Source organism: Tympanuchus pallidicinctus, unplaced genomic scaffold (genome assembly GCF_026119805.1).
Source record: "Tympanuchus pallidicinctus isolate F22 unplaced genomic scaffold, pur_lepc_1.0 scaffold2, whole genome shotgun sequence".
Classification (NCBI taxonomy): Eukaryota; Metazoa; Chordata; class Aves; order Galliformes; family Phasianidae; genus Tympanuchus; species Tympanuchus pallidicinctus.
The window spans coordinates 2,973,810-2,994,432 of record NW_026294721.1 but is presented as its reverse complement, the minus strand read 5'-3'; the positions used below and the strand labels follow the sequence as shown (position 1 = coordinate 2,994,432).

General features: G+C 36.7%; 1 protein-coding gene across 4 annotated transcripts in view; it reads right to left on the bottom strand.

Moving 5' to 3' along the window:
- The window catches only part of CTNNA2 (catenin alpha 2), a 453,719-nt gene that overhangs the window by 391,043 nt on the left and 42,053 nt on the right, over window positions 1–20,623 (bottom strand). For all 4 annotated transcript variants that reach the window (XM_052682457.1, XM_052682450.1, XM_052682451.1 and 1 more), the window contains exon 2: window positions 1,229–1,335. In XM_052682457.1, the coding sequence (XP_052538417.1) occupies window positions 1,229–1,330 (102 nt within the window). In that variant the 5' untranslated portion in view covers window positions 1,331–1,335. The remainder of the gene's footprint in view (window positions 1–1,228; window positions 1,336–20,623) is intronic.

Genomic DNA, 20,623 nt, shown 5'->3' with positions numbered 1-20,623 from the left:
GTCTAGTCTCATGCTCAAAACAAGGTCTAAAATTTCTATGCAGCAGACCAATCCCCAGGATCCACAATGTCTATGAGAAAACTGTAAGTAACAGGTGGTTGGACAGATGGCATTGGTGGAATTCTTCATCATAGCTATCATTATTAGAAGAAAAATGATTTGTGCTCAAATAATGGGGCAACCCATCTTACTAGGATAGTTACATAACCAGCTACCTATTATGAACTGCTACCTATTATGAACTGCAATACAGAAAAATAAGTGCACTAGACAACAATCTCAGCAGATTGCCCTAACGATGGCAGAAGTTTGATATCTACTGCCATATTTCTCCAGTCCACATTACCCCGCCTCTGTCCATGCATATTTATGTCTGTACAAATACAGGAATCTTGATACGCATATATATCTTGATAGATATATAAAGATGTTCTCTGAATACAAAAAATGTCATCTCTTGTTAAAAACTGTATATCAGTAACGTATGTGAATATGTTTGATAGGATGAGAGGGAACGGCCTCATTTTAAGCCAGGAAAGGGTCAGGCTGGATATTAGGAAAAACTTTTCCAAATGAGTGGTCCAGGTGTTGAAATAACCTGCCCAGGGAGATGATGAAGTCACTGCCCCTGGAGGTGTTCAAGAACCACAGAGATATGACACTGAGGTACGTGGTTTACAGCCAAAATTGATGATAGGTGGATGGTTGGACTAGGTATCCTGGAGATCTTTTCCAGCCTTAATGATTATTCATCATGTTACAGAATCACAGAATGGATTGCCAGTCTGGGATCCACAGGGTTGGAAGGGACCTCAAAGTAAAGTCATATCATTTTAGTCCACGTAGGAAAAAAAAATGAAAAAGTTTGTTTAATTAGGTTGTTTGGTTTTGTCTTCAATGTGAATTTGTGTACAACTGCAACTCAATAAACCAAGGGCATGTGCTCCAGTCAGATACCTAGCTTTAAATTGGCCAATTCATAAATTTCTTATCAGCTGATGAAAGTCAAGCATAACTAAACAGTTGTTGTATTAACACTCATCTCTTCACACTATAAATTATTTAGAACTAGAACTTCTGAACACATTTAAACAGAGTTTTCCTCTAGAGATCACAAACAAAAAACTACTTAAGAATTTATTATCTACAATTATTAAGATAATTATATATAATGAGTAAGTACAGCATCATGGTAGTGGATGAAACGAAAGAAATACAAGATGCTCACCTGGGTAACAAGTGGCTCCAGTAGCCTCTCTACTGTGAGAGTCCTGATTTCCAAACTTTTGGGGTCCCATTTCAAAATGATAGGTGATGTTGCAGAAGTCATACTCCCTAGAACAGACAAAACAACATGAAATGCATGAATATTCATAGTGTAATGTCAAAATACTGATATAATTTTAGGGAGTAGCACACTTGCTGTTCCTATGCACATATATTTCTTGCTTATCTTGTTCCACTACTCCAGAAACCTCCCAGGTGCACCACTGCCACATCCACTGAGTGATTAAACATTTCAATTCAGAAAATCCTTCTCTCCTACACCCTTAAGGACAGATATGTTACCAAGCATGGATTTGGTAGCAGGGATCTTCAAGGTGTATGTGAGAAGAGACCGTAGGCTCTAGTGCTGAACAAGGCTACTTCCAACCAACTTCACAGCAAAATCAGTTTGAGAAACAAATCTGTGAATCCCAAACTTAGAAAAGGAGGGGAAGTTCCTCTGAAAGCCCCTGAATTTTTGCAATAGACCACAGTAAAGCAGAAGCAGTCCATGAAGGATAACACCAGAGCAGGTGGGATTTTCTGCATGGACTGCAGCCTGGGCAGAGCCCTCCCTGGAGCTCTCTCTTAACAGAAACCATGGCCCATGGATAGGAGCAGGCACACTCTCCCCAAGCACTGTGGCTCATCACCAGGTAAGGTCAAGTCACCACACGAGGAATACATTCTGTCTTTCAAACAAAAGCACCCTGCAGTAGCTAGGATTTCTCAATTTTAAACCAAGAACAGTAGTATTCATTCAAAAAACAAACAAACAAAAAAAAAGATTTTCTAGACCATCCTCAGTTGTTTACCATTTCAGGTTTTCAAGAAATTTAAGACAGTTATCATCATTTTTAAAAATTCAGACTGAAAAATCCATCTATCAGCTTGCAAGATGCATGTGAATCAGCCTTACAGAACTGGAAATCTGCATGGGAAGCATTAGAATTATGAGGTGACAAGTCACGTCCCTTGTTAGCTAGTTTATCTACTAAAAAACAATGAAAAATCTGATCAAAAAAATGCTAACTACAGTTTAATTATTTCCTTCATTATAATCAGGAATAATTATAATAATAATAAAACAACTAGAAGACTGTAAGACTGGGAAAGTAATATTATTTTATGCACTGCCTAAGTAAGATTCAAATCAAGTCCTCTTTACCCAAAATCCAAAATGTTAGAAGTTGTTTAAAAAAAAAAAAGAAAAAACACATTCAGCTGACAAATTACTTACCCTACTACAAAACAAAGAACATAAGTGAACAACAATCAAGAGTACAGAAATTGCTCTTTCAATAGCAATCTACTTTACAAAGTTCATTTCAATATGGAACACATTCTGCACTTATCAATATCATCTAATACTCTCAAAATAAGTTTCACTGCCTTATTGAAAAGAATTTCAGACAAATTACTACCAATTAAAATCAACAGACTGGCAAGTTTATATAAAATTAATTCACAGTCTGTGAAAGATTTTCACCGTATTACTAGCAAACCACTTTGTAGTTCTTGCACAAAAAGAGAGGTATATCAGAACTCACTGATTGGTGTATTTACAAATCACACACTTTTACAGGCCTCAATATGCTCTCATTTACAAATATTTAGTAGCAGAATTACCTGATAATATCTAGCATCAACTAAAATCACTATTATTCAGCTTCCACTTTTGTGCAAAAAAAAAAAAAAACCATACGGCTTCACAGCACTGAAAGTACCTGCATGTATCATTATAGTGAAGTATGAGATGGTTTCTAGTTGCTGTAAACACAGTCAGTGTGACAGCAATTCTCATTTTTACATCAGATAATATTTAATTATCTTTCAGAACCTACGTCTCTCTAGAAAGATGGTTACTACTCCAGCTGGACTCCGCATTCACAACATAAGTCTTAGGCAGACTCTGATTCCAGTCAATAATTTATGAGTTCTGATACTTATAAACCTGTGAAATAGAGTTTCTTTTTAACAAGCACACCTTTTCTCATTAACTATTAACACAGATACAGAAACATCCACTTCTCACAAAGCAAAAACTAATTAAAAGCTGTAACATCGACCAAAGTCTACAAAAGAAATGAGTTTCAGCGGATGGCAATTATAGAGGTAACACACCATGTAAAGTAGACAACTTATTGTTTCAGTAAGAATAGTGCCTCAGTTTCAACCTTCATTAAGAAATAAGAAAAATTTTCTTCAAATTTCAATATGAAAGGATGAGCAATTCAACTACAAAAGATAAACATACATGATAAAGCCTCATTAAGAGCTTATAAAAGTTTCTCATTTGCAGCAAAATTTACTTCAACAACACAAAAAAGTAAAATAAAACAATTAGTGCATTCTTCCTCAACATTCTCCAGCTGCTGGCATAATAAAAGTTTCAAATAACAAAAGAATGTAAAGAAGTTACCTGCAGAACTGCAAGTATGTGAAGAGTTGATATTTCCTTGATATTGACTAATTCTTCCTTGCCATTTCTACAACAACCTTCCTGTACTGATTGAACAGCAATAAGGATTGCTCAGCTGGAGAAAAGAAAGGATGCTGACAATGCTTTATTCCTGCTGGTCCAGAGGAGGGCCATGAAGATCATCAAGGGACTGGAGCACCTCCCCTATGAACACAGGCTGAGGGAGCTGGGCTTGTTCAGCCTGGAGAAAAGAAGGCTGCGGGGTGACCTCATTGCAGCCTTCAGTACCTAAAGGGAGCCTATAGAGGGGAGGGAAATCAACTCTTTGAAAGGGTAGATAACTGCAGATGAGGGGAAATGGTTTTAAGTTGAGGAAGGGAAGATTTAGGCTGGACATCAGGGGGAAATTCTTTACTGAGAGAATAGTGAGGTATTGGAACATGCTGCCCAGAGAGGTTGTGGATGCCCCGTCCCTGGAGGTGTTCAAGGCCAGATTGGATGGGGCCCTGGGCAGCCTGATATAGCGTTGAATAGGGAGGTTGGTGGCCCTACATGTGGCGGGGGGTGGGAGATTCATGATCCTTGAGGTCCCTTCCAACCCTGGCCATTCTGTGATTCTGTGCTTTGACCAAATATCCCCTAAACTGTTCCCTTCCAGAGCTTCACTGAAAACATCCTGCTCATAGTTTGAACCTGGCTCGTGGTTGCGCAGTACTCATAAAGAAGACATCCTGTGTGATCAGAGAATAATGACATCTCATAACATTTTTCATACTAACATAAAGGTCTGTTATCATAGACAAAAAAAAGGAATAAGGCAAAGAGATCACCTTTCCTGTTACTGTCTAGATTGAAATGATACCTGCTATTTCCTTTGGTACCTTATTTTATTTTTTACTCCTCTCTGGAGTTTCCAATTTATTGCCTTTTTTTTTTTTTTTTTTAAATATTATAATACATTTCTCATCTAAGTTATAGCCTCCGTAACTCAGAAATATGAAATGATCATTCTTTGGAGTAAATCCCATTGAATTAAACTTCCATGGCTGTGTAGTTAAGAAGTCATTCTTAATAGAAAGTGTCATTCAAAGTTACTCACTGTTGTTTGTATATATTATCTACTGGAAGGCTGTGGTTAGTAAGCAGGAATTTAAAATTTGACATTATTAAATAAGGAAAGTCTGTTAATAGCACTTCAGACAGCCGAATTCTAAAGTGACTTTCCATAGATGACTGACAGTACTAATCCAGAAAATAACTCCATATTAATAATATATTGTAGGAATGTTATTGTCTAACTGTACTCCTCTCCCAGCATACGTGCTACAGTACATCCGCCTCGTTTTCAGGTTTTCCTCAATGCAGCAATACAGAATTTTCTGTTCCCTATGCAGCTCAGCAAGGTGAATAAAATTGCATTAGGAAGTCTGTCTTCAAAGTATCATCGATAAAAAAAAAACCAATAATAATTGTTTATTTTAATCATTGATCCACTGGAGTGGATTGCACTATAGCCAAATTCTAACTACACCAGTGGAATTCTGTGTTAAAATAGCAGCCTCTAAAAATCTAACCTCACAATCACCCTTACCTTCAACATGTTGTAAACAGAATTCTTTTTACCATTTGGAACCTTCCACAAAAGCACAGCACTTTGCATGCAAAATTGCTTGTTCGTGCACCATACTATAACATATTGTTTCCTGCACAATGGCCTCCTTTCCCTTGTGACTTACATACATAAATGCCCAGTGAGGTGGACAAAAATTGCTTGTAAGTGACAGTGCATCTCATTTCTGTGCCACAACTTGAATGTCATATTTAAGATATTTTGAGAGCAAAATGAACTCTACAATTTTATTTATTTATTTTTTTTTTAGAAATGTAAGTATTACCAGCACAGAATAAGTCTCCAGTTGTCAGTCCAGTTCACATCTGCAATGCTTGATGTTGCGGAGATGAAAGAAATGATAAATGCCTCATGTTGTACTAAAGAAATACTTTAGTATTTCTTTATATAATTCTACTGGATTCCTAGCAAATCTATAAGATTAATCTGGTGGCAAAACCAGATTAGGTAGACTGTTAGCACTGCACTTACAATATTACTACAGCAAGGCAAAAAAATGGCTTTCATAGTAGAGAAAGATGTCCAGAGATGTCCCTGTGCACTGCAGATGATTTGGGCAAGATGACCTTTAAAGGTCCCTTCCAATTCAGACAATTCTGTGATTCTACAATAAAGATGAAAAAAACCTGCAACAAATTTGCAAAAATGCAAAATAATAGTTAACCTTTTTTTCCAAAAATTAAATTTATAATAGTTTTAATACTTGAAAAGATTTATGTGGACTATTATAAAGAATGTATACTTCACAAATCATTCCCTCACATCAAGTCTACGAGCCCAAACTTGCTTTCATTCATGCTTTAAACCAATGCAATCTTCAAGGCTGAGAGGCCAGCTCAGCTCTTTTTGTGTGCACTTCAATTTTTGTTATACCAGTGCAATAAACTCCACCAGAACATAACCTGGTTGAAATATAACTAACCCTACAAACGTAAAATGAGTTTTCAGCTCCCTGCTTCACTTCAGAGCCACAAGAGGGACAGCACCAGCAGAAGGAAATGCTCTGAACACAGCAGAGATGATGGGGAGGACTGAATTGCATCCGCCTCGGCAGCATGGACACAGATTGCTTGAAGGTGCCTGCAAAACTGATAAACATTCTGTGCTTTCTTGGATGATGTCCTTATGTTTAGAACTGTGTCAAAACAAAAACTTTTCAACAGAGAGATGCTTATGCTAAGAGTATGGAATTCCTTACGGCAGGATACACAGTGGATTGCAACAGATACAGAAAATTTCTGTCTAACTTCACAGAAGCATTTTTGTGCTTCACTGAGAGTTACAAGCCTATACACTTGACTGGTTATATCCCTTAATGTGTGCATGAAGTTGAACTGTTTGCCATAGGTGATACATGAACAGGCTCTGAATTACCAAGCGTGATTACAGAGCACATAAGAGCACAAACCAGCTCAGATCCTAGCATTGTGCACAGTCTGGGGATCTCCACCTTTGAGCTAACCTGTCTGACACAGCACTGTGGTGATGTATATATAGCTGAGATTTTTCTATTATCATGCATCTATTGGCAGTATCAGCACAGACTATGGTATCTGGTCTGAATGATGAAGTGCTGTTGCAAGAAATCTGATATTTAAGGAGTCTAGCTTCCAAAACTTTCTACCATCCATTTGCCCATTTTCTGTCTCAGGTACTACAGGAACAGAAGTTGAGACATTCTCAACCCATTTCCCCTTTTTCTACCTCAAGTGATACAAGTAAAGGCAGAAAGACATAGAAAAGATAGAGCATGCATATCAATTGCAAGGAAAGGAAATCAAGGGAAAATAGTGACAGTCCAGAGATTAACAACGAGGAGTAAAAGAACATTGGAAAAATGAGTAGAGAACATCACTTTCTGCAGACAAAACCACATCTCATTAGTCAGCGACAGCCAATACAGCTTCTTGCAGAGCTGGCTGAAATGATAAAAGTTGACATGGGCAGTTCCTGTCACCTTGCTTAAAAAAAGGGAAGAGAAAAAAAAAAAAAAAAAAGGGAAAAAAAAAATGGATCAAGATGGTTTGGAGGAGTATCTGTCTCTACATGTTTAGATAACAAGTTTGTGACATACTTGCTTGTTTTGTTTCATAAATGTGATTCTTCTCTCTTCTTTCCTAAAGCTTAGACAGGAAAAACAAACCAAAATAAACCTTTTGGCCCCAGTCCCAACTACACGGAATTTTTAACTTGAGCTTTTCTAAGCTTTCAACTTCCTTTTGGATTCACAATCCTCTCCCCTTCTGCTCACCCTCCACCTCCACAGTGGGTTGAGATTCCCATCTGCCCTCAACAAAATTCATACATGGAATCAATCCACTAAGGAAACCTGAAATTCAACCCAGAAAACCATTGATTAAGGAGGAAAAAGACCTTGACAAGGGGAAGATAACCTTGGTAACAAAGTAAGTGAGATGGTGACCACAGAGACCCCTGACACAGAAACAGAGAAGTTATAATAAGGCAACACCTGAGTCATTCACATTTCTCAGGCACGTTAAGTGGCTCCTTCTAGGAGACAACTGCCTACACCAGGAACTGATTGAGTTGAGAAAGTAAACTACCCTTAGAATTTAAAGAGACTGGAAAAAATCATACGGAAGGTGTAAACTGCAGTGTAAGGGTCAGGGTAACAGGAAGATCCCCCCCACATCCACCCACAGGACTTACATCTCTTTCTGCTTTAAGTATAAGTGACAGCGTTTCACAACTCTTCACGAAGCATAGCTGCATGCAACATTCAAATTGTTTTGAATGTTGCATCTATACATGGCTTAGAAAAATAGCTCCAATTTAAAGGCTTACCAATCTGTGGTTCTGTGTTGACTATCAGGCATTCCTAACGTGAGAGCCCAACCTAAGAGGCAGTGGGTGCGTATCCTGTTGGGTCCAGCAAACCTTTGACCTGCAACTGGTCATACCAGGCCCATTTCAGAAAGAAAGTAGAGCGAACAGTAAGAAGAATCTGAGGACAATTTGTGGACAGTGGGACCATTACTTCAGCCCTCTGCTGGAATTCTGTATACAGAAGATCCTCACTTTAGAGGATGCTGGACATAATTTCCAGTTCTTAAATAAGAATCTATTGGCTGTCTGGCTATGAGAAAAAGATGATTTGGAGAAAGCTACCAGTAATAAAATGAGAAGAAAAAAAAAAGGGGGGGGTGGATTTCCTTCCATTTTGTTCTCACAAACATTAAGACTACAATTGCTTGATATGAAAATTAATTTACTCTAAGATGGTAGCATTCATTCTGAGTGCTTGAAAACTGATTTAAATAGCCAAGCATGAATCCCTATGTTCGAATATTTTTTCTTATATTACACACAAGAACATGCTGTTGTCCACTGCATAACTTTTAAAGTAATAGAGGAACTTCCTAACGTGTTAGGTGAAACAGAATTGGTAAAAAAAAATCTCTATCAAAAGGGAGTCAGAGCCCCAGCAAAAGGCTGTCAAGTCACAACTGTACAAGTAAAGAGTTTCCCACAAATCCTTCTGCATTCACACAAGCCCTCAGTGCCTCCTAACAGAAGTCTTCTCACAGTGTGTTAGAAGTGATCAAAGCCTTTGAGATCAATGCTGCTGAGATGCTGGTTCACACAGGGCCACATTGCAAGATCAGAAAAAAACAAAGATTCTACATCAGGTCCTCGGTTCTGTGCTATGCATTCTCAGTTCATCACACTTCCCCCAAAAAATGACATGAGATATGTAAATTGGTCATATCTACGGGTATATGAGTAACTTCAAGGTATTATTTCACTGTAGTTACATAAGTAGATGTTATTTTTCTGCTAATAACTTTTTAAAATATTTCTTTTGAGTTCTGTTCCTACTAGAGACATACATTAAATTAAACCTAAGTCTTGCAAAAAGAGAAAAAAATTAAATTTTATTCACTAAATCTACCTCCATTTTGTTATTTTTATTCAGTGTGTACAACTAGCAAAGGTAATACCAGTTTATATTTTACAACAGCATAGAGCTATCAAGTATAAGTATCTTTGTTTTCAACTATTGCACATTTGCTCACCTTGAACACAGAATCACTCTCAATAATCAAAACAGTTCTTTAAAAAATAAAAACTCTTTAACATGGCTCTTCACCATGAATTTGCAAACTTCTGCATGTAGGGGTCATCCTTTCACTAACAGTATCCCATCTGCAATTCCTCAAACTTGGAAACTGCAGTTAACATTAACTCTGTATTTCCCTGTCTTCGTTACTCTGAGAGAGAACCATCTATTCCACAAGATCAACCACTGCTACCTGCAAACTGAATAATTTATGCGTTTTTCCTTATCTATAGCCAATGTTTTAGGGTGTGGTTTTGGTGGTTTTGGTGTTTTTTTTTTGTGTGCTTTTTAGTTTGGTTATCTTTTTAAGGTAACAATTTCCCTGCTAGTTTGACTACAGTTGTAGTCATGATAGATGTTGTCATAGATGTTGTCATTATAACCACTATACATCCTTTTCCTTAATTAAGCTTTAAAAGCTTTTTGCTTTTATCACACCAGTAGTAAAGCCGTTTTCCTGCATTGAACAGGATCTATTAGTTACCTAACTACACACAGAACCAGCCCAAAGCTTGCTCAATTCCACTGTGACACAGTAGATGACATCAGTCTCCCCTTACCCTTGTAAAGTCTACTAGCTCCAATACCAGAGAGGTGGAGGTGTTTCATTTTCCGACTCCATAATCAAATCATTAATACAGGTTTGCTCTCAAACAAAGCCCAGTGGGAGCACAGTCGACATTTCCCTCTGCAAGAATTTATAGCCATTAATAACCTTTCTGAATGCTCCTACCAGCTTTTAGAAGCAGATACCAGCAACAAGAGAATATGTGTATTTGTCAAACTGTTCCTCTGCTGCCTAGAAGATTCTGAGAGAAATCACCTAACCTTGTTGTTAAATCTGCCTCTTCCTTTGAATGTGTTAGGCTTCTTTAAGTTGTTCTTTCCCTAGCAAGTCCATTCAAAGTAGGTCTCATTGAAGCCATATGTATCATTCCATTATTATTTACCATGATTTCATTCATACCAAAAACAACAAAGCAAAACCCCATAATGGTGAAAATAAGAAGTTTTAAGACTAACAACTGAATTGTTTAATGCTGCATGGTCTCAGATTACTAGAACTTGACATTATTCTTACGCTGATGGGTATTTCAATTTAATTACATTGTACAGATAACCAGCCACGGTGATGTAGAAAAGCTTTTATCTTCCTCAGATGTGTGTTCACAGAATTTGCTGTACTTCCACTATTTAATCGAGAAATACTACGCAACTGCGTAAGAATTACATCAATTTCAGTATATTTTTTAATGAATTAATTTAATTAAAGGATAATAAAGGTCTGTTTCTTTTTGGGACACAGAACCATAGAATGGTCTGGGTTGAAAAGGACCAGAATGACCATCAAGTTTCAAACCCCCCGCTATGTGTAGGGTCACCAACCAGCAAACCAAGCTGCCCAGAGCCACATCCAGCCTGGCCTTGAACGCCTCCAGGGATGGGGCATCCACAGCCTCCTTGGGCAACCTGTTCCAGTGCATCACCATCCTCTGTGTGAAAAACTTCCTCCAAAGTTTCTTTATTCAAAAGGAAATAAGTAGAAGATATGAGTTGTGATTGTCTACATTAATCTAAAAGATGATATCCAAAGCCACAAAAGCACAAACAACATTAGTGACATTAAGAGTCACTATTTCTCCTAAAAGCTATACATAATTTTGAAAGATTAAAAAAAAAAAAAATACTAACATGAAGAGATCAGAACTCCTAACACCTGCTGCCTCTCTAATCTGTTTTATTCTTTGTCTAATTTTGATTTTATTTTTATTTTTTTCCCTCAAAATGTGGATCACTGAAGACATTCTAGAAGAGTAGGATAAAACCCTGGGACTTTGTGTTTTATATTTTATATTTATTTTCTTTATTTTATTATCTTTAATTTAGAAGGCAGAATGATCTTAGTAAGACCAACAATCCAACATCAAACTCACAAAATAGAGTCACAAATAAGGAGAAGAGGATGCACTTCATACTCTTAACCAAGAATTAACACAAGGGTTACCAAATTACCATAGCTATCATAGATCTATTTTTAATTATAAATACTTTAGATAGGATGTTTTTGTTTGTTTGTTTTTCTTACAAAAAGTGTTTTTAACAGACTTCTCATATCAGGCTGAAATTAAACTAATTCTGTGTTTGAATTTTCTGAAACAAACAGCTTTGAAAAATAATGCCAAATAGCAAAACTACTTACAAGAAGCAATTTATAAGGACTTGAAATGGATTATCTATCACTGCTTATTTCAAATTCAGAACTTCACTGCCTCAAAGGTAAGGATTACTGTAAACAGGGCTTAATTCATTAAAAGATATGATGCATGTTATGCAGGCAATTACATTAATCACATCTTTTCCTTCCAGCATTCCATTCAGTGAATGCATTGCACCTTCAGAACCTCATTATTTCACCTTAAATGCATCACAAGACGGAAGAGGGAAAAAAAAAAAGAAAAAAAAACACCATAAAAGCAAAGGACGAAGTTTGACTTCCTCTCACAAAATCCTGTGTAACCATTCATACTTTGATAGCTACCTGATGGGACCCAACAAATCAACAGAGAAGCAGATTCACATGCTCCAGCAATAACAAAGTTTTTTTTTTTGTTGAAGTGAATTCCAAAACTGCTGGAATCTAGCAGTGAACACTGTACAATCTATCACACTACTTACCATTGAGAGAGGCATAGATTGAAGAATTCCAGCTAATTATAAGTATTCCTGTTCAGGTCAGGCAGGCCACTGACATCTAGACGTTTATGTCCATGGCAACTTACTTTGTATGGCCAGACACCCACAGGCACTGACTGGTACAATTCACTCACTACTTCAGTAAGGCTATCTACAAAATACAGAAAATGACCTGATGTGAAGAATTAATACATTGAGGTTTGTTTGTTTTAAGCAATGTTCTCCAGCTTTAGGAAAGATAGGATGGAAAGATAACAATCTAGTCACAAAATGACTCAGATTGGAAAGGACCTCAATGAACACTTAGCAATATGTTGATATTTCGACTACAGTTGATATTTCAACTATACACACAGAATAGTAGCATAAAAACTTACTAGCATTGTAGGCGATTTTCTAATTACATCACTATTTTAAAATTTCTTCCTCGATAAGCTATAATGAGAAGATGAAAAGGAGATGGACTTGAAGATCGTTATGGGTCCCTTCCAATTCAGGATATTCCATGATTCTAAGTGTCATCATCACTTCTATTCACTGTAGAGGGATGGAAAGCATCCAGTATTACCACTTGTCCTTGAGCACAGTATATTCATTCTTAAAGACAAGTATTTTTTGGTTTGTATACTGCACTCAATATCAAGTAAACAGGTGATCGCCTGCTAATCCTCAGCTGTGTGCTCAAGATTTTCCACAGCATCCTATCACTTGTTCTACTGCCATGTACTAAACATTGTGAGCTTGTCCCTTGTGGCTATGTTGCGATTATTGTTAGTTGTTTCTTACTGCCTGTTTACATCCTACTTCTTAAATTCCCTATTTGCCTTAACATAATTCCACTGTGCAATTATTTTTTTTTTCAGTAATTCTTATCACTGCAGTTCCAGCTTTCTAATATCCGAGAGCAGACTACACGTGGCTGCTTCTAGTCTACACAGCCTACACTCTAGCTTGCATTACAAGATCTAATTTATTATCATCACTCTGTAAATTGTTGCTTTCTGTGCAGAATTCATAGCTTAACATTTTTTTCTGCTTCATCTTATGAAGAGAGAAGTCAAGCAATGAGAGTCTACTATTTCAAAGACTACCCTGCTCATACATTTCAAGACTTACTCATTTCTTTTTTTTTTCCATTAAGGTGCAGCTGCTTCATACTCTTTGCATTAACTCCGAGTCCAAGCGAGTGTAACCTGCAACACCTGCAGAACGAACAGCCCTTCGATAGTGCTCTTTTTTAAAAGCCTCGAAGTCTTTCCTCAAACCTCTGTTACACCCAACCAATGAAACACGGAGAGGAAACAGAGGCAAACCAAATTTACAATTTTCTCAGCTTCTTCAGTTTGTTATGCATAGAGACATTATTTACTCTGGCTAAAACCTCTCCAGTGATTGTCCTGGAAACCTTTAGAAAAAGATTATTTCTTTTTAAATTAGCTGCTGAAGTCTGTGACATTACCACAAGTTGAACATAGGACAGTTCCAATAAACCAGTGACAATGCTAGACTCCATCTGCAATTGCTAACAGATCGAGAGAGAATTTCTCAGAGCCATCACTGTCACTGTAATTAGGCTCTACATCAATCGTTACTTTGAGGTGGACTCCCTTACAGCTTTTCTTTCAACTAAGAAAGCCAAAAATACAAGGGTTTTTGTTGTGGTTGTGGCTGGAGTAGAGTTAACTTTATTTGTGAAGATGTGTGTGATATCATGTTTTGTATTTTTGATGAAAACAGCGTACAGTTCCTGATAGTACATTAATGTTTTAGTTATTACTCAGCAGTCCTGCTTCCCATCAGTGCCTGATGGGAAGAAGCAAATTAATTCCTTTTTGTGGTTTCCCTCAATATGCAGTTTTTGCTTTACCTGGTAAACCATCTTTATCTCAAACCATCCATTCTTACACTCTTAGCTCTTCAATTCTCTCCCACCTTGCACTCCTATTCCACTTGGGTAAAGTGTGCGAACAGCTGCAAAATGCTGAGCTGTCTGCTGAGGTTAAACCACAACATGTCTGAATTAGTAAAACTAGATGTTATTAGAACATAGTTTAGCCATTACAATAAGGAAAATTCAGTTAGAAAAGAACCAAAAAAAAGAAAAGTATGTATGAACATCCGTTTTCCCTCTCCACTGTGCCCTTCCAGGGCAGGTCCTTCCTTCTGTCTCACTTTCAGATCTAGTACTTTCAAAGGCTTGTTGGGTAGCAGTGCTTTTTTATTATGTCTTTAATCAAGCATTTCAGTATTTAAGTATTTCCAACACTTTAAAACATATCAATTTGGGTGTCTATATCTTACTTTTCAGATGCTTCCATATTTCTACTAATGCCACCAGGTTCAGATTTGGTTTGTATCTCACATAGAACTCCATATCCTTGTAATTCAAACAGACAATAGATAATGAGTCTTATAGTTTGTTTTCCTTTTATGTCTTTTCCCTGTCCTTTTATATTCTGAGAAACAAAGGTACTGACAATAACCTATCTCAAGAGTGGGTACAACTGTAAAAGTACAAAATGCCAACCTGCCCAATCCAATCATTTAGTCTTTTTTTTTTCCCTTCCTTCCTATCAAGCATGAACAACAAAACAGAAATTACACTGAAGTTCTTAAAATGATAATGAATAAGATGGATGAAATTTAAGTTAGATAAAAGTAAAATGATTGACAATAGGAAAAAAGAGCAGTTTTCTCATTATAAACATGATGGATCACATAGTATTCCTGCATATTAGTAATAAGTGTGTGAACTATAGCTGTATGAAATAAATACAGAATACAGCACAGAATAACAACAAAAATAAAGTGAGGAATTATTCTGAATGGGAAAGAAAATACAAACAAAATAACATTATGCCACTATAAATCTGCATCACCATCATTTGGTCACTACTTTTCTAAAAAGAGTATTGCAGAACAGAGAAATAAGCAGTGGTAACAAACACAGTCAAAGACTTTGAGGAACACCTAAATGGACTAAGAATCTTCAGGGTACAGAAAGGAAGACTGAGGGGGAATACAGTAGAACAATACGACCTTAAGTATTTTGGGAAAAAAAAAAAAGTGAAACAATCTTTGCACATCTTTCTCAAAAAGCAACAAAGAACTAAAATAAACTTACATTTTCAGTTACCAGCAAAGATTTTGGAACTCTGTCAGAAGGTACCACAGATGCCTTAAGTTACACACCAGGTAAAAAAAAAAAAAAAAAAAAAACACAAGCAACAAGAAGTCCACTAACCTGCAACCCCAGAAGCCTGGAGATCAGCCTGAAAAAGCATCACTCAGTGCTTGCTCTACACTTTTGCTCAGGGATATCAATTACTTCATCTCATCTTTCAATGGAGCCTATCACTGTTCACACCCTGGCCTACTGCTTGCCCTGGTGTAAAGAGAAGCACAGATCACTTGAAGACAGTCTCTTGGCAGAAAAAGGAAGCCTCAAGGTAATAAAAGAATGAAATATCTTCTCAGAAGTGAAATTACAGAATCATAAAAGTTGAGATTATTAAGATCATCAAGTCCAGTGATCAATCCATCACTTCCATGTTCCATAAGCCATGTCCCTAAATAAATCGACATCTTTTCCTCTTCCCATGTGATAAGATAACCAGGATGCACAGTGCCAAGCAACGACAGCAGGGAAATACTTCATCTTGTCATGGCAAATCAGGAATCCAGCAGTCCAGAAGATGGGCAGGGTAAACACAGAGGTGGCAGGATTATATTGCTTTTCAATCATGAGTAGCATAATTTACTGGAAGAGGCGTACCAAGGAGTTGTTCAGCTCAGTACACAGGCATTGAAGAAAATAACCTCATATCATATATATTTAATGCTCCTGGAAGTGAAGAATCAGTAGTAAGAAAAACAGGTGTAGTGAGTAATTCAAGTGTTGAACTGCTGGTGACAGCTTCATCTTTGGTTCCTAGAAGTCTGTACCATTTCCAATGCATCCTGCATCACTAGAAGTCAAGACAGAGGTTCACAGAATCACAGAACCAGCAAGAATGGAAAAGACTTTCAAGATTATCCAGTGCAATCGCCCACCTATCATCAATATTTTTCACTAGCCAAGTCCCTCAGTACAACATCTAAATATTTCTTGAATGCCTCCAGATTCAAATGTCCAACCTGAATCTCCCCGGTGCAACTTGAGACCATTCCCTCTAGTCCTATTCCTAGTCACATGGAAGAAGAGGAGGACCCTCATCTCATCAGAACCTCCTTTCAGGTAGCAGTAAAGAGGGATAAGGTCATCCAGAGCCTCCTCAAACAAGGATCAAAGTAAAAGAGACTGAAGACAGATCAGAGACAAGGTATACATGACCCACGTGACCCATTCCCATTCCAGGACTCTGTCTTGTCACAAAGACAAGCACTCTTTGAAGGTAATGCATGTGCCATTCTCTCCCCTGTGCCACATCTCAATAACAAAATATGCAATCCCTTGTTAGTTCATGTCTGGTTTATCAGCGCCTTTTAGTTTGACAGATATATGTCATATCTAACCAAATATTCACATTGCTTTATTTTTGCACTTCTTCCCTTCTTTATTTTCAGCTCTTAAAGGATTTTCAGTAGTTCATAAAGTTATACAGTTGCTTTGTAGAATGTAAGTCCTCTATACCGCTTTTAATCCACAGCAATCTTGTACAACTACCGGTAAGAAAACAGCTAATGAGAAAGTTCCAAAGAAAGCAAATCTGCGTCAAGAAATTGGATTTTATTTAATAACATTGCTACTAGCAATTCAAAACATTTAATTAAACAGGCAAACTTCTTAACCAGATAATATTAAGAAAGCCTTTTTTTAGAGACAACTTTTCTGTGGCATGAATAGAAAAGTGCGTTGTTAGAATACATCAAAATAACTTGATTTGACAAAAAAAGAAAAAAAAAAGAACACAGAAGACTTAGCAAAACATACTCCACTCCATAACTGGATGACTCTTAGGATTATTTTTCTTTTGACACAGAATCATAGAATAGAATCCTTAGAGCTCAAAGGGACTTCTGAAGGCCATCAACTCTAACTCCTGCGCAATGAGTGGGGAACGTACTGTAATGCTGATGTAGAAGACATTACTTTTCTCCAAAATACAAAACTACTACAAGTTTCATATTCCTAATTTGATCCCATTGTTTATTTTATTTAACTGCAAAAGCATGTGATTTTTTCCTAAAATTTAATGCTCAGCAACTCCCAACATATAAAATACAATATATTCAAAAGAGATATAAGTAAACTACAACCATTCTAACTTTTCTAGCATGAAAAACCCTATATAAAATCCTCTCAGGAGAAAAAAAAAAAAACTAAGAAGTGATATCTTGAACTCCTATCAAATTATCAGCTTTCTTCCATTCAATTATATTGTTTACATGTTAACTTACAATTTCTTTCTTAGAAACTTACCGATGCATTGCACAAGCTAATTCCAAATTTGCTGTCAAAAAGGCTGAAGTGTAAATGCCAGAAGGATTATTTAAAAAAAAAAGTAATTCCATCCACTGCTTTTTATTTATTTTATCTCGAGAGACAGCACGTCACATTAAAACTTTCCAAGAGCTGTAAGGCCAGAAATTTACTGACCTTAACCTACTTCATATATATCAGTTCACTGAAACACTTATTCAGCTACCCCTATAATTTCATCATGATTTTGCAATATTAATCCTTCCGTAGTTTTTAATTTCCTTGTTGCATAAGAGGCGAATATGAATTTGGGAGCACTGCCAGGCAGCTGGCACCGTGAACAGGAACTTCTGATGTAGGTATATAAAGTAAACGGACTTCTGTATATAAAGTAAACGGAAACTATCAACTAAATCTAAATCTCAGCTATGTAAATTTTGCATCAATTCATCACAACAAAGAGCACATTTAATCGAACCTATAAATGAATCTGATCTATAAACATACACAAGTCAAACCATGATGTCACACAGAGTATTACCAAACTACACAAAACACTTCTCCCAGAAACCTACAATTCAAACCTACTGTTTGAAATCTAGAACTACATGCAGAAATTTAAAATAGTATTTGTTAACTTCCAGTATTCTAACTTTTAAGTTTATTGGTCAGAGCCTTTTGCCTGAGCTATCGAAGAAGTATGTATGCATATACAATTCTAAAGCGAGTTAAGATTTCAACCTTTTTTTCCCCCATTAATAAAAGTTATAAGACAAAAAGATCACATTTTTATTTGTATTGTCACTGAAATATTTCTTTCAGAGAGTAAGTTCAAGAAGATCAAGTAGTGCCGATGCAATAAATATCTCAACTTATCAGACATCTTTATTGGGTAGGCTGACATAATTTATGATGTGGATGAACATTTCTCCTCAGTTTTACTCAAGACATAAGGTGCATTGCCTCAGAGAACATGATGACCTAAAGGGGACAAACCTCCAGCATTGACCTTTGCTTTTATACAGTGTTATCTTTCGTAATTTCTATGCAACTCTCTTCAGAATGGGGGATTTAAATTTATCTCTTTCATTAAAATTTTTGATGCTACATCGTTCACTTTGAAACAGTACTTTCTACTCATGGCTGACAAGAAAGCATGAAATCAGCAAGATTATTTTGTTGAATTAATTTTGATCCTGTCATCAGTAGGACAAATGCCTAAGGAGAAAAAATGATTATTTGTCCTATGTTCTTGGTACAATCACTGTCCTAATCATCACTCACGTGTCTCACTTTCATTAACACTATCTACTCATCTTCCATAGTGCTAGTCACTCAGCTCCTTAAGACAATCCATTCCATCTTCCCAGAAAGTAACAGAGGAATGAAGCAGTTCAGCTTACCCTGGCTGGAAATACCATACCCACAAGAACCCTACCAGTTCCACTAAAATAAACTTAATATAGACCTGCTGCTTTTAGAATGAGCTTTGTTGACCTTGCTTCTGAAACCTTTTACACTGTTCTGTTTGAATCACAAAAATTGTCTCCTTTATCACTTCAGATCCCTCAGATCCCTATGGCTAAGATTTTTCCTTATCATATCATTCTTTATCAACTGCCAAAGTACAAATGCATCTCAAAAAGCATGCCATCTCAAAGGACCAGCACATAATTTTATACTGTTACTGTAAGCTACAATTTAAAATTACAATCAAAAGCAAATGGAAGTCTACAGTTAGATACTAAATATTTAATTTGCCTTCTTGTGAGATAATATGAATACATTTCTATGACTGAAAGTCTGCTGCTCTTTTAGTAATTATCTCCTCTTCATTCTGTATTCTTACTGCCCTCTGCCCTCCTAAATATAAGACAGACACATACAGAAAAAAAAATAGATTCAATTTAGAATTCAGAATCTCAAGCTTCTCTTTCTAAGGAACATGGATGTACAGCTTTTCTGGAAATTAAAAAGATAAATTTCTCAAGTTCCTCTTAATTTCCATGTTTACCACAGAAGATAATATACAGATAAACTTTAATAATAGTTAAAAATATATGCATGCAAAAATAACCTTCTATTGTAAAAGACAATTTGACATTTTTGTTTCCTTAGTTATAAAATAGGAAAGAGAACTAATTTTATTTACCAAGCATTTATACACAGCTCCACAAATACCAATTACTGAAGTATTTGCAGATCCATAAGTAGATAAATAAATTCATGGAAATTGCATATAACAGCTTTAAAATTTTAAACCCCTTCACATCAGAAATTCCTCACGATTGCTAGTCAAAAAAAAAAAAAAAAAAAAAAAAAAAAAAAAAAAAAAAAGGTAAATTCAGTTCTAACACAATGATGCTATTCAGACTGTTCCATGTCTTACCTGCCTCTCTCAATTTACTCCCAGCTTCTCACTGTCTGGTGGGTTTCCAGGCAGAGCTGGCAGCACCAGACTCTTTTACTAACCCCATCTCTTCCAGGGATTGGACTGATTCGGACTTCCCAAGCCACACAATTCAAGCTGCAATAAGATTTGTCACACAGGAAGCTTTTGTGTAGTACACAGACAGCTTAACATTGCACACTGCTGATCCAACAGAACACTGTAGCAGCTAACTACACAGAAGTCTGAATCCAACAAATCTGAATCACAGTGGTTGCTAACAAGCCTATTATGAGTTTGCCATGCATTTGCCTATAAGTTTCCATTTCCCAATAGGTGCCATTAGACATGAAGGTTGGTAACACACAAATTCCAATTATTGGCAGTGTTAGACCATCAGTTCATTAAAAAATTACCTTTAAATCCAATATTTGCATATTTCCTGGTCCATCTACCCTCCTCCAGGTCACAGTACATATGACAGACATAAAATCACAGAACTGTAGAGGGCACCAAGTCCAACCTCCCTGCTAAAGCATGCTCCTTATAGCAGGCCACACAGGCAGGCAACCAGGCAGGTCTTGAATAGTCTTGAACACCTCCAGAGAAGGAGACTCCACAACCTCTATAGGCAGCCTGTCCAAGTGTTCCATCACTCTGACTGTGAAGGAATTCTTCCTTGCATTAGTATGGAACTTTCTTAGTTCCAGCTTCTACCC